The sequence below is a fragment of the Amyelois transitella genome, chromosome 10, assembly GCF_032362555.1.
Source record: "Amyelois transitella isolate CPQ chromosome 10, ilAmyTran1.1, whole genome shotgun sequence".
Taxonomy (NCBI): Eukaryota; Metazoa; Arthropoda; class Insecta; order Lepidoptera; family Pyralidae; genus Amyelois; species Amyelois transitella.
Genome location: NC_083513.1, coordinates 11,410,317 through 11,437,051, shown reverse-complemented (window position 1 = coordinate 11,437,051; position 26,735 = coordinate 11,410,317). Strand labels below are relative to the sequence as shown.

At 34.2% G+C, this 26,735-nt stretch overlaps 2 protein-coding genes across 2 annotated transcripts in view; one reads left to right on the top strand and one right to left on the bottom strand.

The window, feature by feature from the left end:
• LOC106135405 (neuropeptide SIFamide receptor-like) overlaps positions 1-26,735 on the bottom strand; it is a 142,208-nt gene that overhangs the window by 4,088 nt on the left and 111,385 nt on the right. The gene's annotated exons all lie outside the window — the stretch shown is intronic.
• LOC132902158 (calphotin-like) lies at positions 11,492-18,855 on the top strand. Its single transcript, XM_060946209.1, has 4 exons — positions 11,492-11,516; positions 12,410-12,751; positions 16,899-16,964; positions 18,323-18,855. Exons 1-4 carry the CDS (start codon positions 11,505-11,507, stop codon positions 18,545-18,547), a joined length of 645 nt encoding a protein of 214 aa, XP_060802192.1. The 5' UTR covers positions 11,492-11,504; the 3' UTR covers positions 18,548-18,855.

Sequence of the window (26,735 nt, the reverse complement as noted above, 5' to 3'; positions counted from 1 at the left end):
CTACCCCGCAAGGGATTTAGACGTAATTTTATGTCTGTTGGTCGCTGTTATGAAGGTAATAGAAGGTTAAGATTCATAAAAAAGAAACAGAATCTGTACCTGTCTTATTGGAATACTCCTATTTTGCCATGAGATTCAATGGGACTAAAAAAAGGGATTAAAAGTTCAATAAATAAAACGAAATTAGAGCAAAATGTATATTAAATATATAAAATAAATTAACAGTTTATATCTAACATTCCAATATTTCTAACAAAGCAATTAAAGATAGCTAAATCAATTCAATATGGATTGATTACACAATTTATTAAATAACTTTTATTAATAGTTGTTCACGAAGTAATAATTTAGAAAATTTGCAGTTGAAAATAATGAAACACTCTGAGAAAGCTTACGATAAAGAGCTTTTCATCTTAATTAATTGGTCTTTCGTTCCAACGTCGATAAATTTTAATACAAAAGCTTTCCACAATAAATTAATAGGAAAAATCGGTAAGAAAATTCATGTGCCATTGTACTGCTTAAAACATTATTTATTAATAGATATTATATAGTTTTTTTATACAAAATTCGGTTAATCGTGATTTTTTATGAAAAAAAAAAACTGTTTGCATAGATGTCGTAAGTATAAACTAAACACAACGTCTACATAAGTTAATATATATCTACCTACATAGGAAATAGTAACAAAGATTAAGCTAACATTTATAAGAATAGCATAAGTAAATATATATAATTATAAATAGTAGGGAAAGAATTTACGCAATGATAAACATTACAAAAAAAATATTTATACATATATATATATAAATAATACAATAGACAGACGGTCATGTAAACGGGATTAATTAATTCCAAGTATAAGATGACTCAATCAACGATAACTTTTACCACAGAGCGCGGGTCACAAGTATATGAAGTGTTTGCGAACTCCACTCTGTTACACATACCTACATATGTATGTACATACGTTCATTTTGCACGGCGCCACTTACCAAATAACGTCATTGACATAAATTTAAAATGACATAATTACATAATTGATATAGACTTTGATAAGCCACTTGGCCACTGTGGAACCTTAAGAATATACTTTTACTAGCTGTGCCCGCGACTTCGTCCGCGTGGAATAGTTATTTTGGGTACCTATTATTAAAACCCTCAAAGATGAATCAATTTCCCCGTTTTTTTTTCACATTTTCCATTATTTCTTTGCTCCTTATAGTTGCAGCGTGATGTTGTATAGCCTTCCGCGATAAATGTAGTAAAAATAATAAATGCAGTAGTTCCTGAGATTAGCGCGTTCAAACAAACAAACAAACAAACTCTTCAGCTTTATAATATTAGTATAGATTGACCAAGTTGATTTAAGAGAAATGAAGTCACATACCTACGTCGATTCTTGTGAATGGTTATGTCGTGTCGCTAATTGGTCTGGACCCTAAAAAGGTAGTGTATTTATATTTACTTGACATGTTTAAACAAATGAGTTAATTTATGTTTGATGAATTACTTGCTGTATTTACCGGACAAGAGGTGAGGAGGCTAATATACTTTGATGTGAGATGAATACCTACATGTTGTTTAGGCCCAATGATGCCCAAAGACAAAAATGCATTGCCTTTGCCAAAATATTAAAAATTAAATGTCACTGTCATTTTTTCATTGTAAAAGATTTTACTTCACTTTTGGCTAACGGTTGAGGTGCCAAAGGGACTTTTTGGCGGGACCCAAACGTCCTGTTGTTTGTACATACACACATACATATGGTCACGTCTATATCCCTTGTGGAATATACAGAGCCAACATTCTTGAAAAGACTGATAGTTCCCCGTTCAGCTATTTGACTTAATTTATTTTTATATAAATATAAAATTGAGATTCAGACAGTGACAGGTTGCTAGCCCATCGCCTAAAAAACTAATCCCAAATTGGTAAGCATTATGCTAATGACTCTTTTCTGAGTTTTTTAAAAACATCAAGTATTTTGATACGAGCAACTGATTGACATTTTACCGATGAAGAAAAAAATATCGGTAGGAAGCCTACACAACAGATACAGCCAAATATGGGTTAGGTCCTCTGCAAAGATGGCGGAGGTCAGAGGAGAGTAGCTTTCTGCCTCACCCAATCCAGGATTATCACAGAAAATTACAGCTATCGTGTCATCTTTTCAATGAGATAACAATGTTTGAGACATTATTTGTAATTTTCGTTGATAATATTCTTCCACGAACAAAATCAAAACATAATAAAAAAAAGAGAAATCTAAATTCCACAGGACAAATATTCAATCATTTATTGCATTTCATGAGTTCATAACATCGTGATAAAAATATGTAAATATTTTTTAAGGCATTCATTGTAATTCGCTACTTTCCCGAATATATATTAAAGATATACATACATACATACATAAAATCACGCCTCTTTCCCGGAGGGGTAGGCAGAGACTACCTCTTTCCACTTGCCACGATCTCTGCATACTTCTTTCGCTTCGTCCACATTCATAACTCTCTTCATACAAGCTCGGCGGTTTCGGGTACTTTTGACCTGACCCTTTACCAGGACGTCCTTAATTTGATCAAGATACGTTCGTCTAGGTCTTCCCACTCCGAACTTTCCCTCCACACTCTCCTTGTATATCTGCTTAGTCAACCTGCTTTCATTCATCCTCTCCACATGACCGAACCATCTTAACATACCCTTTTCTATTCCTGTAACTACATCTTCTTTCACATCACAACATTCCCTTATCACGCTGTTCCTTATCCTGTCACTCAATTTCACACCCATCATACTCCTTAACGCTCTCATTTCCACTGCATTTATTCTGCTTTCATGCTTTCATTAAAGATATAACTTAAGAGTATTATCTGTACTGAAAGGGACTTGAAATATATTCCAAGTCTAGACTGAATCAGGCTCCCTGTATCCTAAACTGTACGGTTTCAGTACAGCAATTGGTACATACTAAATTGTACTTAATTGAGATTTAAATAAGGTTGAAAATAATTTGGAATGGATACAATGCTAAATGAACAACGCGGTATCGTAAATTCTTAACAGTGTATAATCGTTTAATTAAATTGACAGGCGTGTGAGAAATTGATAGCTTAAATTAATTCTTATCAGATTAATGATTCGCATTAAATTTCAGATTAAGTTTAAGATTTTTAACTTTTAAACCTTTATGTAACTGTTGTTTATTATCACTTTTCGAGAAAAGGTTAATATCTCTCTAACTTAAATTAAGATTGTATAACTTTTTATTATCGTTATAAACAAATGACTAAATAAGTAATTTAATATGTATTGAATAACAATTATACCTTTTATACTAATATTATAAATTTGCAAGTAAGTTGTTTTCACGCGTTATTAAATAAATCAATCTTTTAAAAATTTGCGTATTTAAAATCAAGAATCTGGAGAAGGACATAGGGTACTTTTTACATTCATACATACATAAACTCACGCCTCTTTCCCGGAGGGGTAGGCAGAGACTACCTCTTTCCATTTGCCACGATCTCTGCATATTTCCTTTGCTTCATCCACATTCATAACTCTCTTCATGCAAGCTCGGCGGTTTCGGGTACTTTTGACCTGACCCTTTACCTGACTTTATATTGATAAAAACTATAATTTCCATGGAATTTGCGTTAAACTTGTTTCTTTGTATTCGCCTCTTTTTGTAGATGGCGCTAAATTTGCGCAAGCGAAGCTGCAGTGAAAGCTACGAGTATTAAGCTAAAAGCAGAAAGAAAGTAGTAATATACCATACTATAAATTTCTACTTTCTTTCTGCTATTATATCACTTCAATGTCAAATTTATACGATATGCACCTACCTAGATACATTTCCCAAATGGCTAACTTCTATAATTCTAGCTATAATTAGTGGTATAGTTATTTTGGGCATCATTGAAGCCCTCAAGGATGAATAATTCCCCCCGTTTTTTTTCACATTTTCCATTATTTCTTCGCTCCTTATAGTTGCAGCGTGCTGTTATATAGCCTAAAGCCTTCCTCGATAAGTGGTCTATTCAACACAAAAATAATTTTTCAATTCGAACCAGTAGTTCCTGAGATTAGAGCGTTAGAACAAACAAACAAACAAACTCTTCAGCTTTATACGAGTAATATTAGTATAGATGGAAAAAAATAACTGATATAAAAAGCATTTTCAACCTTTTACATTTTCTTGTTTCCTTCGCGTTACAAAAGTACAGACAGAATAAAAAGAGTGTCCAAGTACGCTCATCAAAGACTATGAGATTTACGATCGGTATTTATTGGCTGTAAACCAAGATCTTTATTCGAGGATTAATAATATAAATTGTAGAACTACTTCAAATAAAATCTACACTAGAACCATAGAGAGGTTTATTTCTTTTTTATATGTAAGGGTTTCAGTATGAATGCTACTTTATGAGTCATAGACGATATAATTTTTTTTAGTTCGTTTTATTCTGTGGACTGTGAACTTTTTTCTTTATTCAATCTTCTTGGAATTTTGCGTACTTGCAATAAACAGTCTGGAGTAGAACATAGGGAACTGTTAATTCCGATAAAATCTAATGTTCCCGTAGGATTTGCGAGAAACCTAGACTTTTATAGGGGGCTCTAAATTCGCGAGTTAAGGTCTAAGAGTACATATTTAGTTATATACAAGTAGTGTAGGTTAGAACATACTTATATACCTAACATTTAATCACGTCTATGCAGTTATATCTGTCTACCCTGAAAGAGTGTAGACAGAGCCAACAGTCTTCAAAAGACTGAAAAGCCATGTTCAGCCGCTTGGCTAAATAATAGAAATGAGATTCAAATAGTCACAGGTTGCTAGCTCATCGCCTAAAAGAGGAATCCCAAGTGTAAAAGCCTATCCCTTAGTCGCCTTTTACAACATCCATGTGAAAGAGACGGAGTGGTCCTATTCTTTTTTCTATTGGTGCCGGGAACCACACGGAAAATGGCGCTTAGAAATCTTCTCAATTTGCGCATAAAGTTGGAGCTAAATTCTAAGCTAGGACATAGATAAAACTATTACTTATATTATTATGCGGACCGTTTATTTCACAATTTCTGCATGTGACAGCATTACGCAAGTCCCTGTAACACGTGACGCTTCTAGTTCAAGTTCACATTCGAGAATATTCCATAATAGTAGAAATTGTTCTGTCATAGGTACAGCTGTTTTTGAAGAAGCTGATATTGGCAAATAAAAATAAGTTATTTCATCGTGAATTGTAAAATCTAGAATGTGAAAAAATACATTAAACAAAAAGTTTTCTGCCTGGTAAAAAGTCAGGTAGAAACTCTTAACTTAGGAATTGGTATGAAAAAAGTTATGAAGATGTAGTCTCTGCATACCCCTTCTCGCAAAAGACGTAATTTTCTATCACAGATATTGATCAATAAATGAGAATGCGTTTTTCAATTATCTCTTTAAGTTCACTAAAGATTTTGGATAAGTCATTAAAATGTAATCTGTTAATCCAAAATTAGAAAATATATAATGAGTACTAATCACAAATAATTGTATAGACTGAATCTTTAAACGCTCGAAATCTCAAAGAATCTTGATTAACGCATTTAAAGACGACATTGATTATGTATTATATTATGTATAATAACTGTAAATATATTTTGTCTGTACATTTAGTATTATTGATTGAAATATATTGTATGTTAGTATAATCACAGTTATCTCCGAAAGTAATGGACAGATTTACATAAAATGTTTACCAGTCGTTTTGTTATAACTCAGCGAAACATTTATAATTCGATTCATCATTGTCGGTTTATTAAAAAAAGTTTACGGCATTTGAATGAAGTCGAAGCATGACTTATTCATTATGAACGTATCCATACTAATATTATAAAAGTGATATTGTTTGTCCGTCTTTCATCTCAAAACCATTACGATCTCCATGAATTTTTGCATACATGTTGTATGGACTACGGAGAAGGAAATATGGTACTTTTCACGCGGGAGAAGTCACGGGCGAAAGCTAGTAAATAAACTACACTAATTTTGCTAAAGGGTTGAATGACTCGAGCAAGTAATCCAATATACATTATCACGTAGAGAACTTATAATCTTAATGCACGCATTTCATTTATAAAGCAATTTCCAAAATGGAGCCTTTTAAACTAACTAGCATTTTCTCGCGATTTCTTTCAACTCATTACATTTCTTTACGTTTTCTTGTCGTAGGATTACTAGAAGAAATTACTCTAGAAATAAGTAGTGCCCTTGTATTTAATTTCTCTTTAGGTTCTCTTCTTACTTTTTCCTTGATGTACAAAGATATTAAGAAACTGACATCTGGATAATAAAAAGTTGCTAACCTGAAAGAAAACCAAGTTAAGAAGCTTTTCCCTTGACTGACTTTTACGATATGCGCGAGAAGGCATATATTTAAGGAAAGCATAAAAATATCTAATAATATAGTAATAGAGGCTACAGGGTCCTAAAATATACCTAACCTAACAAATTATGAAAGATATTTCACTCCAAAAGAACGTAGGAATTTCTCATGAGAACCATTTGTTATACCAAAAATAATTAGGAATTTGTTTGGTGTTCATTCAAAAATACGTTAGACATTTTTGTTGACAAACAATTTGTCTTAGTTAAAACTAATTAGGTTAGCACCTTACATGTTAAGTTGACAAACTCGATGACCAATGAGGTAGTAGTTATTATTTTGAGTTCTTTTTTATTAAGTTTTCTATTTATAATAAAAAATAATTAAGCCAAACAGCTGAACGTGGCCTAACAGTCTTTTCAAGACTGTTGGCTCTGTCTACCACACCAGGGATATAGACGTGATTATATGTATGTATGTAAAAAAAAATAATCACAATTAAAAAGATGTTCAACCTTATGACACGTAGATAAGGTTTAAATTTGATTAAACTCTTTGACTCTTGAAATGAAAGACGGGTGTTGGTACCTAATAAGTACAGTACTATCTGTCATCGTTCTTGCTTCTCAACAAAACGGAAATTCGCACGGGAACAGAAATTAAGATTTATATTACACGCGGATGAGGCCGCGGGCATTAGTGCGCACATTCAGCTTTACCAATTTTAAGATTACATACATACATACATTTATTCACGTCTATATCCCATGCGGGGTTGACAGAGCCGACAATTATTAACTGATTGGCCACGTTCAGCTGTTTGGCTTAATGGTAGAATTGAGATTCAAATGGTGACAGGTTGCTAGCCCATCGCCTAAAAGAAGAATCTCAAGTTTATAAGCCTATCCCTTAGTCGCCTTCTACGGCATCCATGGGAATGAGAGTGAGTGGTCCTATTATTTTTTTATTGGTGCCGGGAACTACACGGCACTTTATTTTGTGATATACTAGAGGCCGCCCGCGACTTCGTCCGCGTGCAATCATTCCCGCGGGGACTCTAGCCTATATGTTATTCTGGGTCTTCAGCTACACATACCAAATTTCATCGTAATCGGTTCAGTAGTTATTACGTGAAAGGGTAACAAACATCCATCCTGACATACTCACAAACTTTCGCATTTATAATATTAGTAGGAAGTATTCATTCATGTATTTTTATAATTACCTACGTATTAATTTTATTTCCGTTTTATTATTTCCTCGTGACCTCTGACTGGTTCCCATATTTGGATGAATCAATTGTTGCTTCTTTATAATTCCTACGTAATTATTTCTTTAAAATAATTATACTTCATTATAAGGCCATGTGATTTCCGTCTCAGTAGAACTTATGGCAAAAACAAAACCTACAATTTTAAATAATAAAGAAATAAGTCAGTTCTTTACTAGCAGTACTTACTAAGTTATATTTTTTCAGAAATAATGACTAGAAATTTCTAAAGAAGTCTGTCCAATACAATATCGAAATTAACTGATTTCAAACTATCTCGTTGCATTTTCCTACTTAAAAATAATGCCAAAATTTCAAAGAATAAACCTCTTTATGACATCCATATACCTACTTAATAAATAGAAAATTTTTAATCTTTTACGCAAGAAAAGAATTTACCAAAAAAAATCTAAACAAATCTGTCCAAAACAATTAATTTTTAATTTTTAATTTTTTTTTTTCTCTTTTTTTCTCTTAAAAACACCTATCAAGTACCTAAATGAACTTTGCAAATGACAGTACAAATTAAAATACATAGACGGATTTATACCCCTAGGCATTGCAAAACGGTTTGTAGATTAATGCTCTATTAATAGCCTTTATAATTACAACAGAGGCCTGTGTCTGGTAAATCATTGCCTCTCTTCGTTAGGGCGTCAGTTTTTTTGATGGTACGAGTAGGTTAAAATAAATGCAGTAGCTTTCAGTGTGAATACGATTTTTTTAAGCCTAAATATGTGATATTTTGGTGATTAAATTATTTTACAGAAAATTCCAGAGCCTTAAACATGACGGTTTAGAAGTTTTTTCTACAGCTTTCCGCTTTGCCACTTCTTTCGCTTCATCCACATTCATAGCTCTCTTGATGCAAGGTCGGCGGTTTAGGATACTCCTCTTGACCTAACCTTTTGCCAAGACGACGACGTTCTTAATTTGATAAAGGTACGTTTATCTACGTTAAAAAAATATGTCGGCAATTATTTGGTTAACTCAGACCCCGAGTTGCGGTATTAAACGCAACATTGTTTACAATAGTTTTAACGCGGGCGAGCTAACGACTTGTGAACACAAAATACTGTAATTAATGGTATTTAGCAGATTTTATATTGCTTCAGTAGCGGTTCATTCATTCATATAATCACGCCTTTTTCCCTTGCGGGGTAGACTGCCAGGCCACGTTCAGCTGTTAGGCTAAATGATAGAATTGAGATTCAAATAGTGACAGGTTGCTAGCCCATCGCCTAAAAGAAGAAACCCAAGTTTATAAGCCTTTCCCATAGCCGCCTTTTACGATATAAATGGGAAAGAGATAGAGTGGTCCTTTTCTTTTTTCAAATAAGATTTTTTACAAAACAAATAGCCATTTAGCTTGACGATGATAAAATCAGAAGAGGAAAACTATTCAAAGTATTTTCAGATCATGCAAGGAATAATTTTATTGCTGCTTTTTTTGACCGCTTGATTAAAATCACAGTAGTACAGTCAACGCACATCAAGCTACCCAGTTCACTGCAAATTCCCCTCTATTACCGCTTAATAGAGTCCCATACAGACTTACTTATTATGAGGTTGACTGTACTCTTACAATGAGACACTATATTTGTAGTCGGCTCCTAGACTTCTAGTTCGATCTATTGAAATGCAAAACCTGAATTTTTGAGGCCGCAAAAAATTTAGAGTAAATTAGGTTTAAGAAATTTTATAATGCTCTACATTGTGATAAAATGTAAAATTGAATAAAATTTCGGATTTATATTCAAGTCAAGTGTTGGCTTTTAAATATTTTTTCTTCGTTGGCTTCACAGTAAAAGTATTATAAAAATATTTTTTTTATATAATGTGTCTAAAAAATAACCATACACATTTAAAAAAATTAGAAACTTGTTCTAACAATGAAATTTAAAAATTGATTTTTTATGAACTTTGTACAAAGGTGGGTTTATGAAATTATCTAGTAATCTTGGTTTTATTTCTAATGCAAGCAAAATAGAGGGCAATTGCTAGTGAAATGTTTATTGTGAAATAATAAATTTTGTATTTGAACCAAATTGCAAACTTTCCAACTACCTACATATTTCTTTATTATTTCTAAAATGCCACTACCTATTCGTTTTATTTTTTTATATGTTTTATTACCTACTAGAGGCCACCCGCGACTTCGTCCGCGTAGAATCATTCCCGCGGGGACTCCGGGATTAAAAGTAGCCTATATGTTATTCTGGGTCTTCAGCTAAAAACATACCAAATTTCATCGTAATCAGTTCAGTGGTTTTTGCGTGAAAGAGTAACAAACATCCTGACATACTCACAAACTTTCGCATTTATAATATTACTAGAGGCCGCCCGCGACTTCGTCCGCATGGAAACCCCATCAATCCCGCGGGAACTCTGGGATAAAAAGTAGCCTATGTGTTATTCTGGGTCTTCAGCTACCTACATACCAAATTTCATGGTAATCGGTTCAGTAGTTTTTGCGTGAAAGAGTAACAAACATCCATACAAACTTTAGCCTTTATAATAGTAGTAGGAAGTAGGATTAGGATTAGGATTCACAACATTTTGACGGAGCTCTTTTTAACCGACTCTCTTTCAGAATAAATGAAAATATTTTCTCATAGGGCACACGACAAAGTTTGCAAAAGCTAGTAAACTTATAAATTACTTCATGCAGTGATTGTTGCAATGTAATCATATGCATGGCTCATGGTCTTGCCAATGTCATTATACAAATCTGATATACGACAAGTAAGGTTAGTTTGACAACTTGAGGATAATCACGTGATAAAACGTAAACAAAAATGAAAGCGTTTACGCTCGAAAAGAATTTGTGCCGTGTGGTTCCCGGCAGCAATACAAAAAAGAATAGTACTACTCCATCTCATTGCCATGGATGTCGTAAAAGGCGGCTTAGGGATAGGCTTACAAACTTGGGATTCTTATTTAGGCGATGGGCTAGCAATCTGTCACTATATGAATCTCAATTCTATCATTGAGCTGAGCAACTGAACCATTCAGTCTTTTCGGGACTATTGGCAATGTCTACCCCGTAAGAGATATAGACGTGACTATATGTATGTATGTATGTTTAAACTTCATTGCAGAAAATACAAATGTATAGCACAATTGGCGGACTTAATGTTATTATATACGTGCGATACAAGACATATAATTCCTATAGTTTCAAATTTTTATTATCAACCTACCATCTATTTCGCAAACCATAGTGCACTCGAACACCATACAATCAAAACCCCATAATTTTAACATACAATACTACAATAACAATTAAGTAACCAATGAACTTGACACCAGCCTACTTGATAAATGCGCTTGCGATTATCATATTTTATTTATTCATTTATCTTAACAAGCGACACGGAGCGATATTATCAAAGCTTTGTTGGATGCGGTATTTGAGTTGATTTAAAAACAACATTAACATTGAGATGTAAGAGAATCTTTTTCCATTTTTATTATGGATTTAAGGTATTTTTTAATAATTAAAATAATAACACGGACTATTTTTAACTAATTGTTTGTTTATTTGTTTGCTATATGTTTGCATAGAAATTGAAACGTTTACATGAATAGTAACTATCTTTTAGGAAGGCGTAATAATTGTCTTTGAAATGTATATCAAATAATCTATTGCAAAATCATATAAAAACACCTTTTTTCAACAGTCCAGTCGCGCCCTCCAAAACTACCTCATCTACTTAAGCTCAACGTTCGCACATCAAAAATTGATATCTCAAGTACACGTTGCGTTCTCATTGTCGAATTTTGGTACCAGTCGGTATATATACCGGGCCGAGAGCATCGGTAGTTAGATTCGTCAGTACTTGCATCGAATAAACATGAAGACCATTGTAAGTTATGGTTTTTGGGTGAATATTTAATATAATTAAATTATTCAGTGTGTTAGTGAAAGTGGTGTGTGTAATTAAGAACTGTTTTGAAGGGGGGAAAAATATATTTATGAAATATGTTTTGAATATTAATTCAAAATATGAATCTGCGAAAATTAAAAATTACTTTTTTTTTTTAATACTTATGCACGATCATTATTTTTATAGTCTAATTAGCTAAATAAATATAGGTATTACCAAAACTACTCTGGGGTTACTTTTTTAAGTAATTATCAATTTTATGATATTATTTTTTTTTTATTTCCAAACGTTTCAAAAAAAGGATTTTATAAATATTAAAAAACTTCATAATGTCACCTATGGTTTTCGGATCAAACAAAAATTAGTTTGTCTAAAAAAAGATTTTAGAGAGATACAATTTTGAACGTAGGTCATTATAATTTTTAAATAATTTGCTACTATTAGGAATGTCATATATTATTTTCTTCTCAGCTCCTTGTTATAATTATACCTACATCATGGTATGAACATTTGACCTGGTCTTTTTCTGTTCCCATCTATATTAAGTCTGTTATTTTCTAAATATCATTTATTGACATTTAAACTAGTTTATTATATAAAATCTCCTTAACAGAAACTTGACTTACAATGATTCTATCAAAACTGGGTCGTGTTATATTGTAGGCGACTGTACAAACATTTCTTAAATTATATACATGCATACATACATAAAATCACGCCTCTTTCCCGGAGGGGTAGGCAGAAACTACATCTTTCCACTTGCCACGATCTCTGCACACTTCCATCGCTTCATCCACATTCATAACTCTCTTCATGCAAGCTCGGCGGTTTCGGGTACTTAAATTATATTTATTAACCAATTTTTTTTACAGGTTGCATTCACCGCCCTCCTGGCTTTCGCCGCCGCCGCTCCCGGGCTGCTAGTAGCCCACGAGACTCCAGTAGTGGCTACCGTCCACGCCGCCCCAGTTGTCCACTCCGTGCCAGTCTTAGCTTCGAAGACCACCATTACCAAGAGTAGCCAAGTCGTCAACCATGGTACCCCAGTACATGCCATTCACGCAGCACCTGTAGTTCACACAGTTCACGCAGCTCCAGTGGTACATGCAGTCCACGCAGCCCCAGTTGTGCTCAAGACAGCCCCAGTAGCGGTAGCTCACAGCAGCTCAGTGGTACATCATACCCCAGTCGTGAAGACTCTGCCAGTCATCGCAGTACATCATTGAAAACTTTATAGTCAATTAAATTAATGCCTCCTCCATATTTATGTATTTTATTTTACGCTACTTTCGAGTACCACGAAAATCTTACTCATTATTATATAGTTCCATGTGGTTCCCGGCACATATACAAAAAGAATAGGATCACTCCCATCTCTTTCCCATGGGTGTCGTAAAAGGCGACTAAGGGATAGGCTTATAAACTTGCGATTCTTCATTTAGGCGATGGGCTAGCAATCTGTCACTATTTGAATCTCAATTCTATCATTGAGCCAAACAGCTGAACGTGGCCTATCATTCTTTTCAAGGCTGTTGGCTCTATCTACTCCGCAAGGGATATAGACGTGACTCTATGAATGAATGAATATTAAATAAAAAATTGTTTTTAGCATTATACATATATATTGAAGCGCAGATGGTCTGACCCATAGTCTTATTAATTACTCTTAGATTCTTAATAAAAAAATATACTAGTTTCAAGACATTTAGATTGGAGCAGTCATTTTCGGCTGCGTTAAAAAATCTAGTTCATTTAACAAATATATTTTAATTTTTAAAGAGAACTTTGTGTTCGAAGCAAAATTACAACACTACCTAGTAACAGTTCCCAAAATAGGTTGTTACATTATTCATTCATTCGTTCATTCATTATAATGAAAATTAATTAATACTATCTGCGGTCCCGGAATGAGATTCCAATGTTTATTTAGGACTCAGACGACAAAACCAATTTTGACACTTGCAAATTTTCCTAGTATCAATTCTTTGTTACGTAACTTGAAAGTGATTATTTCAGCGAAATCCATTCAGTGAAATTCCCTTTGAATTACATTAACAAATACGTTTTTCCTCTTCCGATTGTATGTATTTAATGTTGATTTCGTTTGACTAGTTTGATTAATGATTTGATGTAGTCATGGTTACTTTTTCTTTTGTACCCGAAATCGCCGAGCTTGCATGAAGAGAGTTATGAATGTGGATGAAGCGAAAGAGGTATGCAGAGATCGTGGCAAGTGAAAAGAGGTAGTCTCTGCCTTCCTCTCCGGGAAAGAAGCGTGATTTTATGTATGTATGGTTACTTTTAGTTAGGGCTTTTCACAAATCCTATTGTGCTTATGACTCCTTCCTGAGTTACGTACATTAGTTTGATTTCTAACCAAATAAGTACTCTTATGTACGAGTATGTCGTTGAAACCTGCATATTCATATGATCCAATATCGATAAGCGAACATAACCCAAGGTTTAATTCTGTAAACAATCTGTAAAGATTCTGCGATTCCCGGAATTTTAGGATAGAATCACTCCCTGTCTTCCCCATGGATGTCGTAAAAGGCGATTAAGGGACTCATAAACTCGCGAATCTCCATTTAGGTGATGGGCTTGCAACCTGCCACTATTTGATTAAAATTCCATCATAAAGACTGACAGCTGACTTATTTCGTGTTGGGTCTGTCTACCCCGCAAGAGATATAAATGTAATTATATGTTATGTTATTATTAATTAGATGTAATTATAGGTTGCAGTCGCTTCGTGAAAAATCAGAATACGGATTTTCAAAGTTCTTGAGCATTGACGCAAATGACATACACATTCTTAAAAAACAAGAGATATTTTTGCAATGTATTACATTTATACCGGTAAACTCAACTTGTTAATTGTTCGTAATTACTCTAGCTATCCGAGTCCGAGCGGTATTTAGAGGCATACTTTAATCTTAAATTATAGAAAACATTCGTCAACCCATTTTTTTATCAATTTTTTTTATTGCTTTAACCAACTTGTACGACACAATTTAATGGTTTTATTGCATTTTTTTTTTCAACTTGTACGAAATATAAGCAGTAGCAGAATAGGTCAATAACTGCATACTTTAATAATTTCTCGATACAAAAAAGTATTCAAAAAGGTTTTGAAATAAAAATAAATCACAATCTTTTCGATTACTGCATTATTTTGCCGCCAAATGTGACGCGATCAAATATCAAGTTACATACATACATACATATGGTCACGTCTATATCCCTTGCGGGGTAGACAGAGCCACCAGTCTTGAAAAGACTGAATGGCCACGATCAGCTATTTGGCTTACCTAATGATAAATATCAAATTATTAAAACTATATTGAAAAAAATAACTATGAGATGTTCAGACTGTTAATAAATCGATTTCCAATTTAAACAGAACACCTACATTTATACTTATATCAAAAGAGCCGATACGAATCTAAAACTGGTACAAAATGCAGATACTGTGCCATAAATCGTCAACTTCAAAGATTGCGTCAGCGCAATGCATTTACCTGGTTATGCGATGTGTGCCTGCCTTACATGGTCAGACACATCTGTCTTCGGTCTTAATGACATTTACTTAATGGTCAATCTACCATGATCAATGCCAGGCAGACGCAGTTTTTACCTACTGTAAAAAAGATTACATACATACAAACATAAAATCACGCCATTTTCCCGGAGGGGTAGGCAGAGACTACACCTTTCCACTTGCCACGATCTCTGCGTACTTCCTTCGCTTCATCCACATTCTTAACTCTCTTCATGCAAGCTCGGTGGTTTCGGGTACTTTTGACCTGACCCTTTAATAAGATTATGGGACAATTTTATGTTTTTGCCATTAAGCAAATTTAAACTGAATTTATAATGGGAGATCTTACAAATTAAAATGGAAAAGTGCTATCTCAATTACTTGGTTCGTAACGAAAATAATTGTTTATTAATTTATAAATTGTTAAAAAAGTTAAAAACTGCAGGCAAAAGTTTAATTTTAATTTTTTTCCAAAGAATTAAAACGCTTTAAATTGTTGCTACAAAAATCGATTACCGGATACAATTATTATTTACTAGCGACCCGCCCCGGCTTCGCACGGGTGCAAAATTATAAATGTTATTATACATAAAAACCTTTCTATTGAATCACTCTACCTGTTACAAAAAACCGCATCAAAATCCGTTGCGTAATTTTAAAGATTTAAGCATACAGGCAAAGAGACTAAAGTAGCGACTTTGTTGTATACCATGTAGTGATTATATTAATTGTGTTCATGATTCCACTGTTGTAGATCTCAATAAAGCAAACTTAGAGTTGCTACTTAACACATTTTTAGCGTCATATAAGTGCAGTTAAATTAGATGTACGTGCCGTGTGGTTCCCGGCACCAATCTAATTAAGAATACGACCATTCCATCTGTATCCCATGCATGTCGTAAAAGGCGACTAAGGGGTGTGTTTATAAACTTGAGATTCTTCATATAGGCGATGGGCTAGCAACCTGTCACTATTAAAATCCCAATGCTATAATTAAGCTTAACTTTCAAGACATACAGGCCACGGGCCATTGGCTGTGTCAACCCCGCAAAAGATATTGAAATTATTATAAGAATGAATGAATGAATGAAATTGGCCGTAGTTAAGCAGAAAGGACACAACCCACAACAAGTCACTTTTGACTTACGGGCGTTTGAAGTTTCCGCTGTTTTTTTTTTTTTAATTTCTTAAAGATGGGTCTCAATTCTAAACATGGCAATTATTTAAAAAAAAATTAAGATGTTGCGCAGGCGACTGTTTTGTAGGAAAAATATCTAATGTTTTCAAGTATTATTGTCAAAGTCTAAACTCATATTTATTTAAAACATTATTAATGAAATGAAATCTGTTCTTAAAATTAACCAATTAAGATCGCATTGGTGGCTAATTTTTTAACATTAACATACAATTAACGTTTCTTTTTTTAAGCGATGGGCTAGCAACCTGTCACTATATAGATCTCTATTCTATCATTAAGCCAAAAAGCGGAACGTGGCCTATCAGCCCTTTCAAGACTGTTGGCGCTGTATAACCCACAAGGGATATAGACGTGACCATATGTATGTCTGTATGTATGTATCGTTTCTTTCAAAATTATCAAACGAAAAAACTGATACAATTTCCTTATAAATATACACAGATAATTACAATACAGCGTAGCACCGCTGTCGTAACAATATAATTGCTCTGTTCATATTTGACATACCGCAGCGATTCAACGAAACTCGAGTATTTAGACAGATTCCTTTCTATACATGGACATGTTCGTGTATGGTAAAAGTAAATACTGCAGCTATATATGAAGACCCGTGGTTTAGAAGTCAGTCGGAACTGCAACTTTAATTCAAGTGGCCGTTTTGAAAATAACGGAAAAAATGCAGCGATTTGTAAGTTGTTTTTTTTTTATTATTATTTTACTAATTATCTACTTAGTATGTGCCCGCGGCTACGCCTGTGTGAAACTAGAAATTACACTTATTAATAAAAAAATTGGAAAAAATCTACCCTTAGTGCACACATTTATAATGTTTAAGGAATCTACGTACCATATTTTATCACTAGATCCAGCGGTTAAATCTGTGCATTGATATGATAGTCAATCAGTCAGTCAGATATCAGAATCTAAAGATATCACTGTTAATACATACATACATATAATCACGTCTATATACTGATAGGCCACGTTCAGCTATTTGGCTTTAAGATAGAATTGAGATTCAAATAGTGACAGGTTTATAGCCCATCGCCTAAAAAAGAATCCCAAGTTTATAAGCCTACCCCTTAGTCGCCTTTTCCGACATCCATGGGAGAGAGATGGAGTGGTCCTATTCTTTTTTCTATTGGTGCCGAGAAACACACGGCACATCACTGTTAATAGAGTTGAAAAATTGGCTTTAAAATAAATAAGAGGTTTCCTCATTTAGTAGGTGACCGCAAAGCTATGGAGGTTGTCTTGGTTCGTGAAGAAAAGCATAACTACCACAAATATCAACACCACAGGGGTCCATTGAAAACTTTTTAATTTTGTCATACATACATACATAAAATCACGCCTCTTTCCCGGAGGGGTAGGAAGAGACTACCTATTTCCACTTGCCACGATCTCTGCATACTTCTTCGCTTCATCCACATTCATAACTCTCTTCATGCAAGCTCGGCGGTTTTTGGTACTTTTGACCTGACCCTTTACCAGGCGCTAAGAGAATATTTTCTCTCTCTCTAACTCTCATCAGTGCATTCAAATTCAAATTTATTTATTTTTGCTTAATATGACAAAATTATGACAAAACCGGATAAGGAACAGCGTGATAAGGGAATGTTGTGATGTGAAAGAAGATGTAATTACAGGAATAGAAAAGGGTATGTTAAGATGGTTCGGTCATGTGGAGAGGATGAATGAAAACAGGTTGACTAAGCAGATATACAAGGAGAGTGTGGAGGGAAAGGTCGGAGTGGGAAGACCTAGACGAACGTATCTTGATCAAATTAAGGACGTCCTGGTAAAGGGTCAGGTCAAATGTACCCGAAACCGCCGAGCTTGCATGAAGAGAGATGTGGATGAAGCGAAGTATGCAGAGATCGTGGCAAGTGGAAAGAGTTAGTCTCTGTCAACCCCTCCGGGAAAGAGGCGTGATTTTATGTATGTATGTATATAATCACGTCTATATCCCTTGCGGGGTAGACAGAGCAAAGGTCCTATTCTATTCTTCCACTTATGTACTAATACTAATACCCAACATTTCAGGTAATCCTCTGCTTCCTCGCCACGGCCCTCGCCGCGCCAGCACCAGCCCCGAAGCCGGTGGTGGTATACCCCCCCGTTTACCACTCGCCACTTCTCCACCCAGCCCCGCTGGTCCACCACGCCCCCATTGTGCATTCCCCCCTTGTACACCCAGCACCTTTGGTGGCATCTCCAGTCAGCACTTTGTACAGAAGTCCACTGCTGCCAAGTCCGTTCTTGTTTTAAAATAACGGTGTAATGCTTAATTGTTTTATGGAAAGTATAGATTACCTACTTTGATGGGTCTACTGCGGTAATTTGACCTTTAAGTATCGTCACTACATGTCAATATCGTGATTTTAACATCTTCTCCTCTGGAGGCAAGTCTGCTGAACTGTGTTAATATCATGAATTAAGTATCTCACGATATTGATGTAATAATATTCAGGTATTTTTTTTTCCATAAAATAATGGCTATTGACCTCGATAAAGAATAATTATGTTTTCGGCAAAACTCATTATGGGTAATGTTTTAGTTCCTCGCAAAAATTAAAGTTAACGCAAAAATAATAACTGTTGTATTTATTTATTTCATTATTTTTTATGTATTTTATATTATTATATACTTTTCTTTATACTTTCTCCTTAAAGCGTAGATTTTCAGTATGAAATAGTAAAAGTTCAAATTAAGAAATTAATTTAATTGTAAGCATATTTATTCATCTTTTCGCTCATCTAAATATAAAATCTAGTTAAGCTTAAAGTCTAAAATCAAGTGCTTACCCTGCTCGGCATAAAAAGATTTTTGGAAACTATAATAATCGTGCAAAGTTATAAGATGCTTATCGATTCATTCAAAAAAAATATGCTCAAAATAGTCACGCAGTCCTTTGAAGAGGCTTTCTCGGAATTTTTCATATTTTTCTTGCGTTATTTTGTGCAAATCCATATATTGTATGATAAAAGATAACATTTCAAAAGGTAAACTGTGCTCTTTTTCAAATGTCAGCGTACAATGGACGAAAATAATACATTGTATCGGATTTCACACCGGGTCAACCGTTAGCGGCCTCTGTGTTTTTGGGAAGAAATTCTAAAAAATAACAATACATAAATGTGCCGTGTGGTTCCCGGCACAAATATAAAAAGAATAGGACCACTCCGTCTTTCCCATGGATTTCGTAAAAGACGATAAAGTGATATGTTTATCAACTTGGGATCATTCATTTAGGCGATGGGCTAGTAACCATATAACTATTTGAATCTCAATTCTATCTTCAAGTCAAACAGTTGAACGTGGCCTGTCAGTCTCTTCAAGACTATCGGTTCTGTCTACCCCGCAAGGGATATAGACGTGGCTAAAGGGCAAAAGCACTCACCTAAATCATAGTCAATGACAAAATCTAACTGCACATTAACTGTCTGGTGTTTTTAGCAAACTCAAGTACTGTATCAAATTTCTTAAAATAAAACAAAGTGAATTGATTTTTTTGCTTCCAGGCATTTCCATTTCAGAAAACCAACATTATTTTTATAGTTCATGTATTTTTTGGCGATGGGCTATCAAACTGTCACTATTTGAATCTCAATTCCATCATAAAGCCAAACAGCTGAACGTGGCCTATCAGTCTTTTCAAGACTGTTGGCTCTGTCTACCCCACAAGGGATAAAGACGTGATTATATGTAGTATGTATTTTTTAGATAACTGGTTGGGTTAACCCTCACTCGGCGACAGTTTGGGTACAGTCAGCTTTTAAATGATTGACGAGTTTTATTATATTGTGAAAAATGTCCAATATAATATTTTTCCACTTTGATGGTATTTTCTGTCACTGAGAGCCGTTTAATAAAGAATATGCTTTTGATACAATATCTATGTATATTCTTTATCGTATTTTAATAATATTACGTAGGTATATCGTCGTTGGATATAATTTAAACTGAGGCTCACAAAGCCGGCAAGGTAGAAAAAGAAATTTTCTTGAACGCAAATTTTGTACATACATACATATGGTCACGTCTATATCCCTTGTGGGGTAGACAGAGCTAACAGCCTTAAAAAAGGCTGAAAGTTTGTTTGTAAAGACCATTTATCGAGGAAGGCTTTAGGCTATATTACATCACGCTGCAACTTTTAGGAGCGAAGAAATAATGGAAAATGTGAAGAAAACGAGGAAAATTATTTTTTATTTCTATTTGACCAAATAGTTGTCTGTTGTAATGGGTAACGTTTAAATTTTTCCTTTTTGTGTGAATAAGATAAAGATGCCTAAAGCTTTATTATTTTTGAAGTCAGCTACAAAGAGTCATCAACACGGCTATTTATCTCATCTCTCAGTTTGGTTACCTAGACGACATTTGATCTTATTGATGCTGTACCGACACAAAGTGAGACAAACCTTCTCGACAATCAAAATAATCTTACACAGAGGCTCCCAAACTTTTGTAATCCTAATCCGTTACGTTATATGACAATTATTTAGTTATGTTCGAGTTGTTATTATGAATAAAAACACAGAATATATTAGAATAGAAGAAAAAATATATTTATATTAAATATAGTATAATTCGAATATTTCGGTGATCATGGAAAATGATAATATACTTTGTAATATTTGACGTCAACCAATGTTGTTAAACCATACGTTTTGACAATTATTAAGCGATATGAAGTAGCCTATAATAATGAGTAAAAATTTATAATTAGAATTTTGAAAAAAAAATTGAGTTTTGAATTTGAATAAAATGGACACGTGAATATTTTCACGAATCAAAGAAGCCTATATTACTGTTTTTGTTCTTGTTTGTTTGTAAACTCTTTATTGCACATAAAAAGAAATTTAACAAAAGTAGAACAGTCATTAGATTAGATTTAGAAGAATATGTACAATGGCGGATTTACCCAATCGGGATTTTTTACAGTCAACCAAAATATAATTAAATAATGTTCCTATTTAGATTTACTTCAAAATCGCTACAACAGGCCGAAGAGAAGATTTTGATTATATTTTTTGTGTCGAAGTGAATCTATATTATATAGAATGAAATTAGAATTACAAACAGAGAAATTACTTCACCTTTATTAATACATAAGTTACATCGTGTTTCGTATCGATGTAAACAAATTAACGAATACAATTCTCACTCAGTACCGCAAATACAAATATACCAACAGAATGTAAGAGAGTACTGGAATATTCATCTGTCGCCATTTTAGTTCAACTTATGTGGCAGGTATTATCTGTAATTGAGATAGACAGTATTGCCAAATGAAGTTGGTCTAGACTTTAGAGTTATCATTAACAGGGAACCTAGAATTGAATATGTGTATTAAACATACTCAAGATTTGAATGAGTTTTTATTTATGGTCGTCGTATTGATACCGTACTTATTGATCGATGGTGCATCATATCAGCAATTCTTCTTCCTCCTGGCTTTTAGTCCTGGTCCCATCCTCACCTCTTTGGAGAGGAGCCTGGGGTATGCTTTTGACCATGGATCCTGGATTGGGTGAGTCAGGTTTTTAGACGAAGCGACTCCCATCTAACCTCCGCAATCTTCGCAGGTAAACCTAACCCATATTGGATTGATCATGGTTACACATCCAGTTTCTTGAATGTACAGGTTTCCTCACGATGTTTTCCGTCACCGTAAGAACATCGGTTAGTATTCAAACTCATGTACATAACTTTCGAAATAACGATTGGTGGCCGTGGTGGGATTCGAACGTGTATCTTTCTGCGCATCACGCATTTAAGCGGGCACCTTACCGATTCCAGAATTCAGAGTCCATGGTCAAACGTATACCCCGAGTTCGTCTCTAAAGTGGTAAGGATGCAACAAAAACAAGGAGAAAGAAGTATTGATGATGTTATTCACACAAATAAAGTATTAACTTGTTTTAATATCAACATACCTACAGATTTGTTTTAAATATTAAATTAATGTGCGGTGTACAGTTTGAGAACTACTGGTTTACTAAACCATTGAAGTCATTGAACGTAAACAAGCAAAATGTTCAAAGTAGCGGTCAAACAATGTCCTCCAATTTTGTAAGACGAAAATAAATAAACCGAAATATTTTGCTCCTTCTTGCCCACATTTTTACCGCGTGGTTCCCGGCACCAAAAAAAAGAATAGAACCACCCAATGTCTTTCCCATGGATGTCGTAAAAGGCGACTAAAATGTAGCCTCATAAATTACTTGGGTTTGTTCTTTTAGTTGAAGTGCTGGCAACCTGTCTCTCAATAAGCCAAACAGCTGAACGCGGCCAATTAGTCTTTTCTAGACTATTGGCTCTGTCTACCCCGCAAGGGATATAGACGTAATTACATGAATGTTTATATAAATGTATGTAGGTATATACTATGTATGAAAGAAATATTAAGAGCACTGTGAATAAAAACTTGGACACAAACAGGACCTTTTATTGGACTATCTTACAGTGAATGAATTATTTACAGAGCGTATTTCAATGCTGAGGTTACAACAACATTGATAACCCACAAAAAAGGTAAAAACATTCGGGTTTTACTTTGATAAGAGTTATATAAACCTTTAGGGAGGCGAGGACGCAACCGGGAATAATTCTAGAAAATAAAGAGTTATGTTGATAAAAAAAATATATATTGTATGGTGCCATGTGGTTCCCGGCACTTCAAAATAGAACTACTCGATGTGTTTTCTAATAAAGTTGGGATTCTTCTTGTAGGCGATAGGCTGTCATTATTTGTACTTAAGACTAAAAGGCCACGTTCAGCTGCTTAGCTTAAGATGAAATATAAATATACTAGCTGTCCCGGCAAATGTTGTTTTGCCATATAAATAATTTTTGAGAAATTTCTAGTTAAAAAAAATGTTAAGAGTGGACAACCCTTATCACTAAGGGGTATGAAATTTTGGCCGATTCTCAGACCTACTCAATATGCTCAAAAAATTTCATGAGAATCGTTCGGAAAAGCCGTTTCGGAGGAGTACGGGAACGAACATTGTGACATGAGAATTTTATACATACATACATAAAATCACGCCTCTTTCCCGGAGGGGTAGGCAGAGACTACCTCTTTCCACTTGCCACGATCTCTATAATTTTATATATAAAGATATAGATAGTAGCTTCCTAGTGGCTGCTGAAAGCTGATAGTCAGTCAATCAGCATTTTCCCAGATAGTAGAAGTAAATGTGTTTTGACTCATTTAACCGGGTCATCAATATTAATTACATTTAATGAGTCGAGAAACCATTAGGATAAAGAATCCATTGGAGATAAAAATAATTGTCCATTAAACAAAAAGTTACTGCAATCTTTGGACAATCAGATTCTGATTAATTTATTACACGACTAGCTGTTATCCGCAGATCCACTCTCGTTAAACTTCAATTTCTGTTTTTTCGTTTTCCCTTTTTTCGTTTTCGTGGGAATTTCCAGAAAAAAAGGCCTTGATACTCCTGAATGTCTAATACCTCTTGTGCTAAATTTTTGAGTTTATTTTTCACGAACAAAAATATGAGAATTCGAATCATTTCTCTTTAAATTATTAGTAACATGTATGTATATTGTAGGTACTATTCTAATATTAAAAAAAAAGAATAAGACCACACCATCTCGTTCCCATGGATGTCGTATAAGGCGACTAAAAGATAGGCTTATAATCTTGGGATTCTTCATTTAGGCGATGTGCTAGCAACCTGTCACTATTTGAATCTCAATTCTATCGTTAAGCCAAACAGCTGAATATCAGTATTTTTAAGACTGGTGGCTCTGTCTACCCTGCAAGGGATATAGACGTGTTTATATGTATGTAATATATTTATGCTTCTAATATTATTATTCCCAAAACGCCAAAAACATACAATCGTGCGCACTTATACATTATATCAGTATAGTTATATGTATATACATATTTCTGCAGATTTTCCAGCGTATATAAACTCAATTTCCTACGACTCCAATTCTCAATTTAACTTCATAAAACAAAATATGTGAAAGAGAGAAATAATTTTGCTAAAATTCATCAATACCGGTCCAGATATGAAAATGTTATTTTTCAGAAGCCTTGAGTTGGAAATTATTCCAAAACGGATGCATATCACATTATAACTAATATGTATTCATAATTTCGTCGAAATTCATTTAGCGGTGCCGGCTGTTCGTTGAAATGGAGTCAGTCACCTTACATACATACATACGTACATACCAACATTAAGATTATGTCTCTTTTCTTATATTTAAAACTGACTAACTATATATTAAATCAATATATTGTTGACTTTATAACTAAAGGAATTGAAATAAGTATAATATGTTTTCAAGTAAATCAGAGTTTGGGTTCCAATTCCAGCAGAAGACGTCGAAGAAGGCTAATAGCGGCAGGTTGCTAGCTCATCGCCTACAAGAAGAATGCCAAGTTTGTTAGCTTTTCCCCTAGTCGCCTTTTACGACATAGGAAAGATATAGCGTGGTCCTATTCTAAAGTGACGGGTACCGCACGGTATACCTATAGCGCACCTCAGTATACGGCTTTTACAAAATAATATTTTAAGAACTTTTTAAGAAAAAAATGGCGTATAAGTATGTACACCAGAATCAAATTTCATCGATTGTCAAATTAATCAGTCGTTTTGAGTTTAATAGTAACATACATATAATCACGTATATAACCCTTGCGGGGTAGACAGAGCCATCAGTCTTAAAAAGACCCACTTAGTCGCCTTTTACGACATCCTTGGGTAAGAGATGGAGTGGTCCTATATATAGTGCCCGATACCACACGGCACTAGTAACAATAGAAAATATCATTTACTTATAATATAGTTTAGAAAAAGGCCGTTTAGTTGACCGCACGGATTTGGTTATTCAATTTGCTATCCAAGAGAAGGCATCTAACTTGGTTTAATCTTGTCAACAGACTTTGACCAGAACGTGCTTTCTGAAGCTTGCAGGAGCTTACTTTACTTTATCTTCCGCCAAAATTTTCAATTATTGACCCCTTTCGTCCGCTGTTATATGCGTTTCTGCTTTTGCATTCTAAATTTTTCTCCAAAATAAAAAAGAGATATTTCTTGAAGCTATGCAGGACTGTGAGTACATATTATAAAGTTCCCACACTTTCTGTATGTATACGCTTATCTTGGAAATTAATGCACCGATTTTGTTTTCGTTTTAAATGTAGTACTTAACAAGGTTTTATGAGAAAAGTTTATATCACCAGGACTAGCGCCAAAGAAAACCGCTACCTCTGCACTGACGCTTTGGAAGCGGCATTTAAGTTAGTTTAAAGTAATTTATTTGAGGTCAATCAATGTTGTGAAACCGAAAGATATTATAATAATTATTATTAAGCGATATGAAGTATCCTATAAAATTAATAAAAATTTTGATTTGAATTGAAAGCAAAAAGACTGATCAAAAATGTCGATAATTTCGAGACTGTTGGCTCTGTCTACCCAATAAGAGATAAAGACGTGATTGTATGTTTGTAACATAGATAATCATATATAGATATTTATAAATAGATATAATAAATCTCATCGCCCTTACATCAATCCAAACGTCATATATCACGTAACTCCCAAAATAGCATTCAAACTCCATCCAGTTTACAAACTAATCTGATATTTTATCTTAAGAGCTGTCACTTACACGGGAGTAATTAAATTAAGTGTTAAGGACATTATAGTAGAATCTGTGAAGTAGTTCTCAGCTAATTGTCGAGGTGAATGTACTGATGATGATGTTTTTAACTGACTTTCAATAGGGTTACATTCTGAAAGGGTTATATGAGAAGTTACAAAGTTCAAGTGCTCTAAATGTAAATGTTGCATACATAGATATAATCACGTCTTTATTCCTTGCGGGGTAGACAGACAGGGCCAACAGTCTTGAAAATACTGATAGGCCACGTTCAACTGTTTGGCTGGATTAAACATAGAATTGAGATTCAAATGGCATATAATCTTATATATAAAATTCTCGTGTCACAATGTTCGTTTCCGTACACCTCCGAAACGGCTTGACCGATTCTCATGAAATTTTGTGAGCATATTGAGTAGGTCTGAGAATCGGCCAACATCTATTTTTCATACCCCTTAGTGATAAGGGTAGTCCACCCTTAAATTTTTTTTTTTTACTTAAAAATTATATATATGGCAAAACAACGTTGCCGGGTCAGCTAGTAATATATGTATACTACTCTGTCAAGAAAGTAGCAGGAAAAGATCAATAATACACAAACTGTTTGTTATTCATCCAAATTTATTTTATCACCTTCAAAATATGCTCCTTTAGAAACGATACACTTACGCCTACGAATAATCCAATCATCAAAACATTTTTTAAACGCTGTTTCCGGAATTGAGGTCAGTTCTCGCCGCGAATTCTCTTTTATGTCTTCTACCGATTGAAAACGGGTGCCACGAAGTGGTAATTTGA

What these genes read in the sequence shown, in the direction of transcription:
- LOC132902158 (XM_060946209.1), top strand. An exon ending in AGACTCTGCCAGTCATCGCA is followed by an intron (nt 12,752 to 16,898) that starts GTACATCATTGA and finishes GTGGTTTAGAAG; the next exon opens with TCAGTCGGAACTGCAACTTT. An exon ending in CGGAAAAAATGCAGCGATTT is followed by an intron (nt 16,965 to 18,322) that starts GTAAGTTGTTTT and finishes CCAACATTTCAG; the next exon opens with GTAATCCTCTGCTTCCTCGC.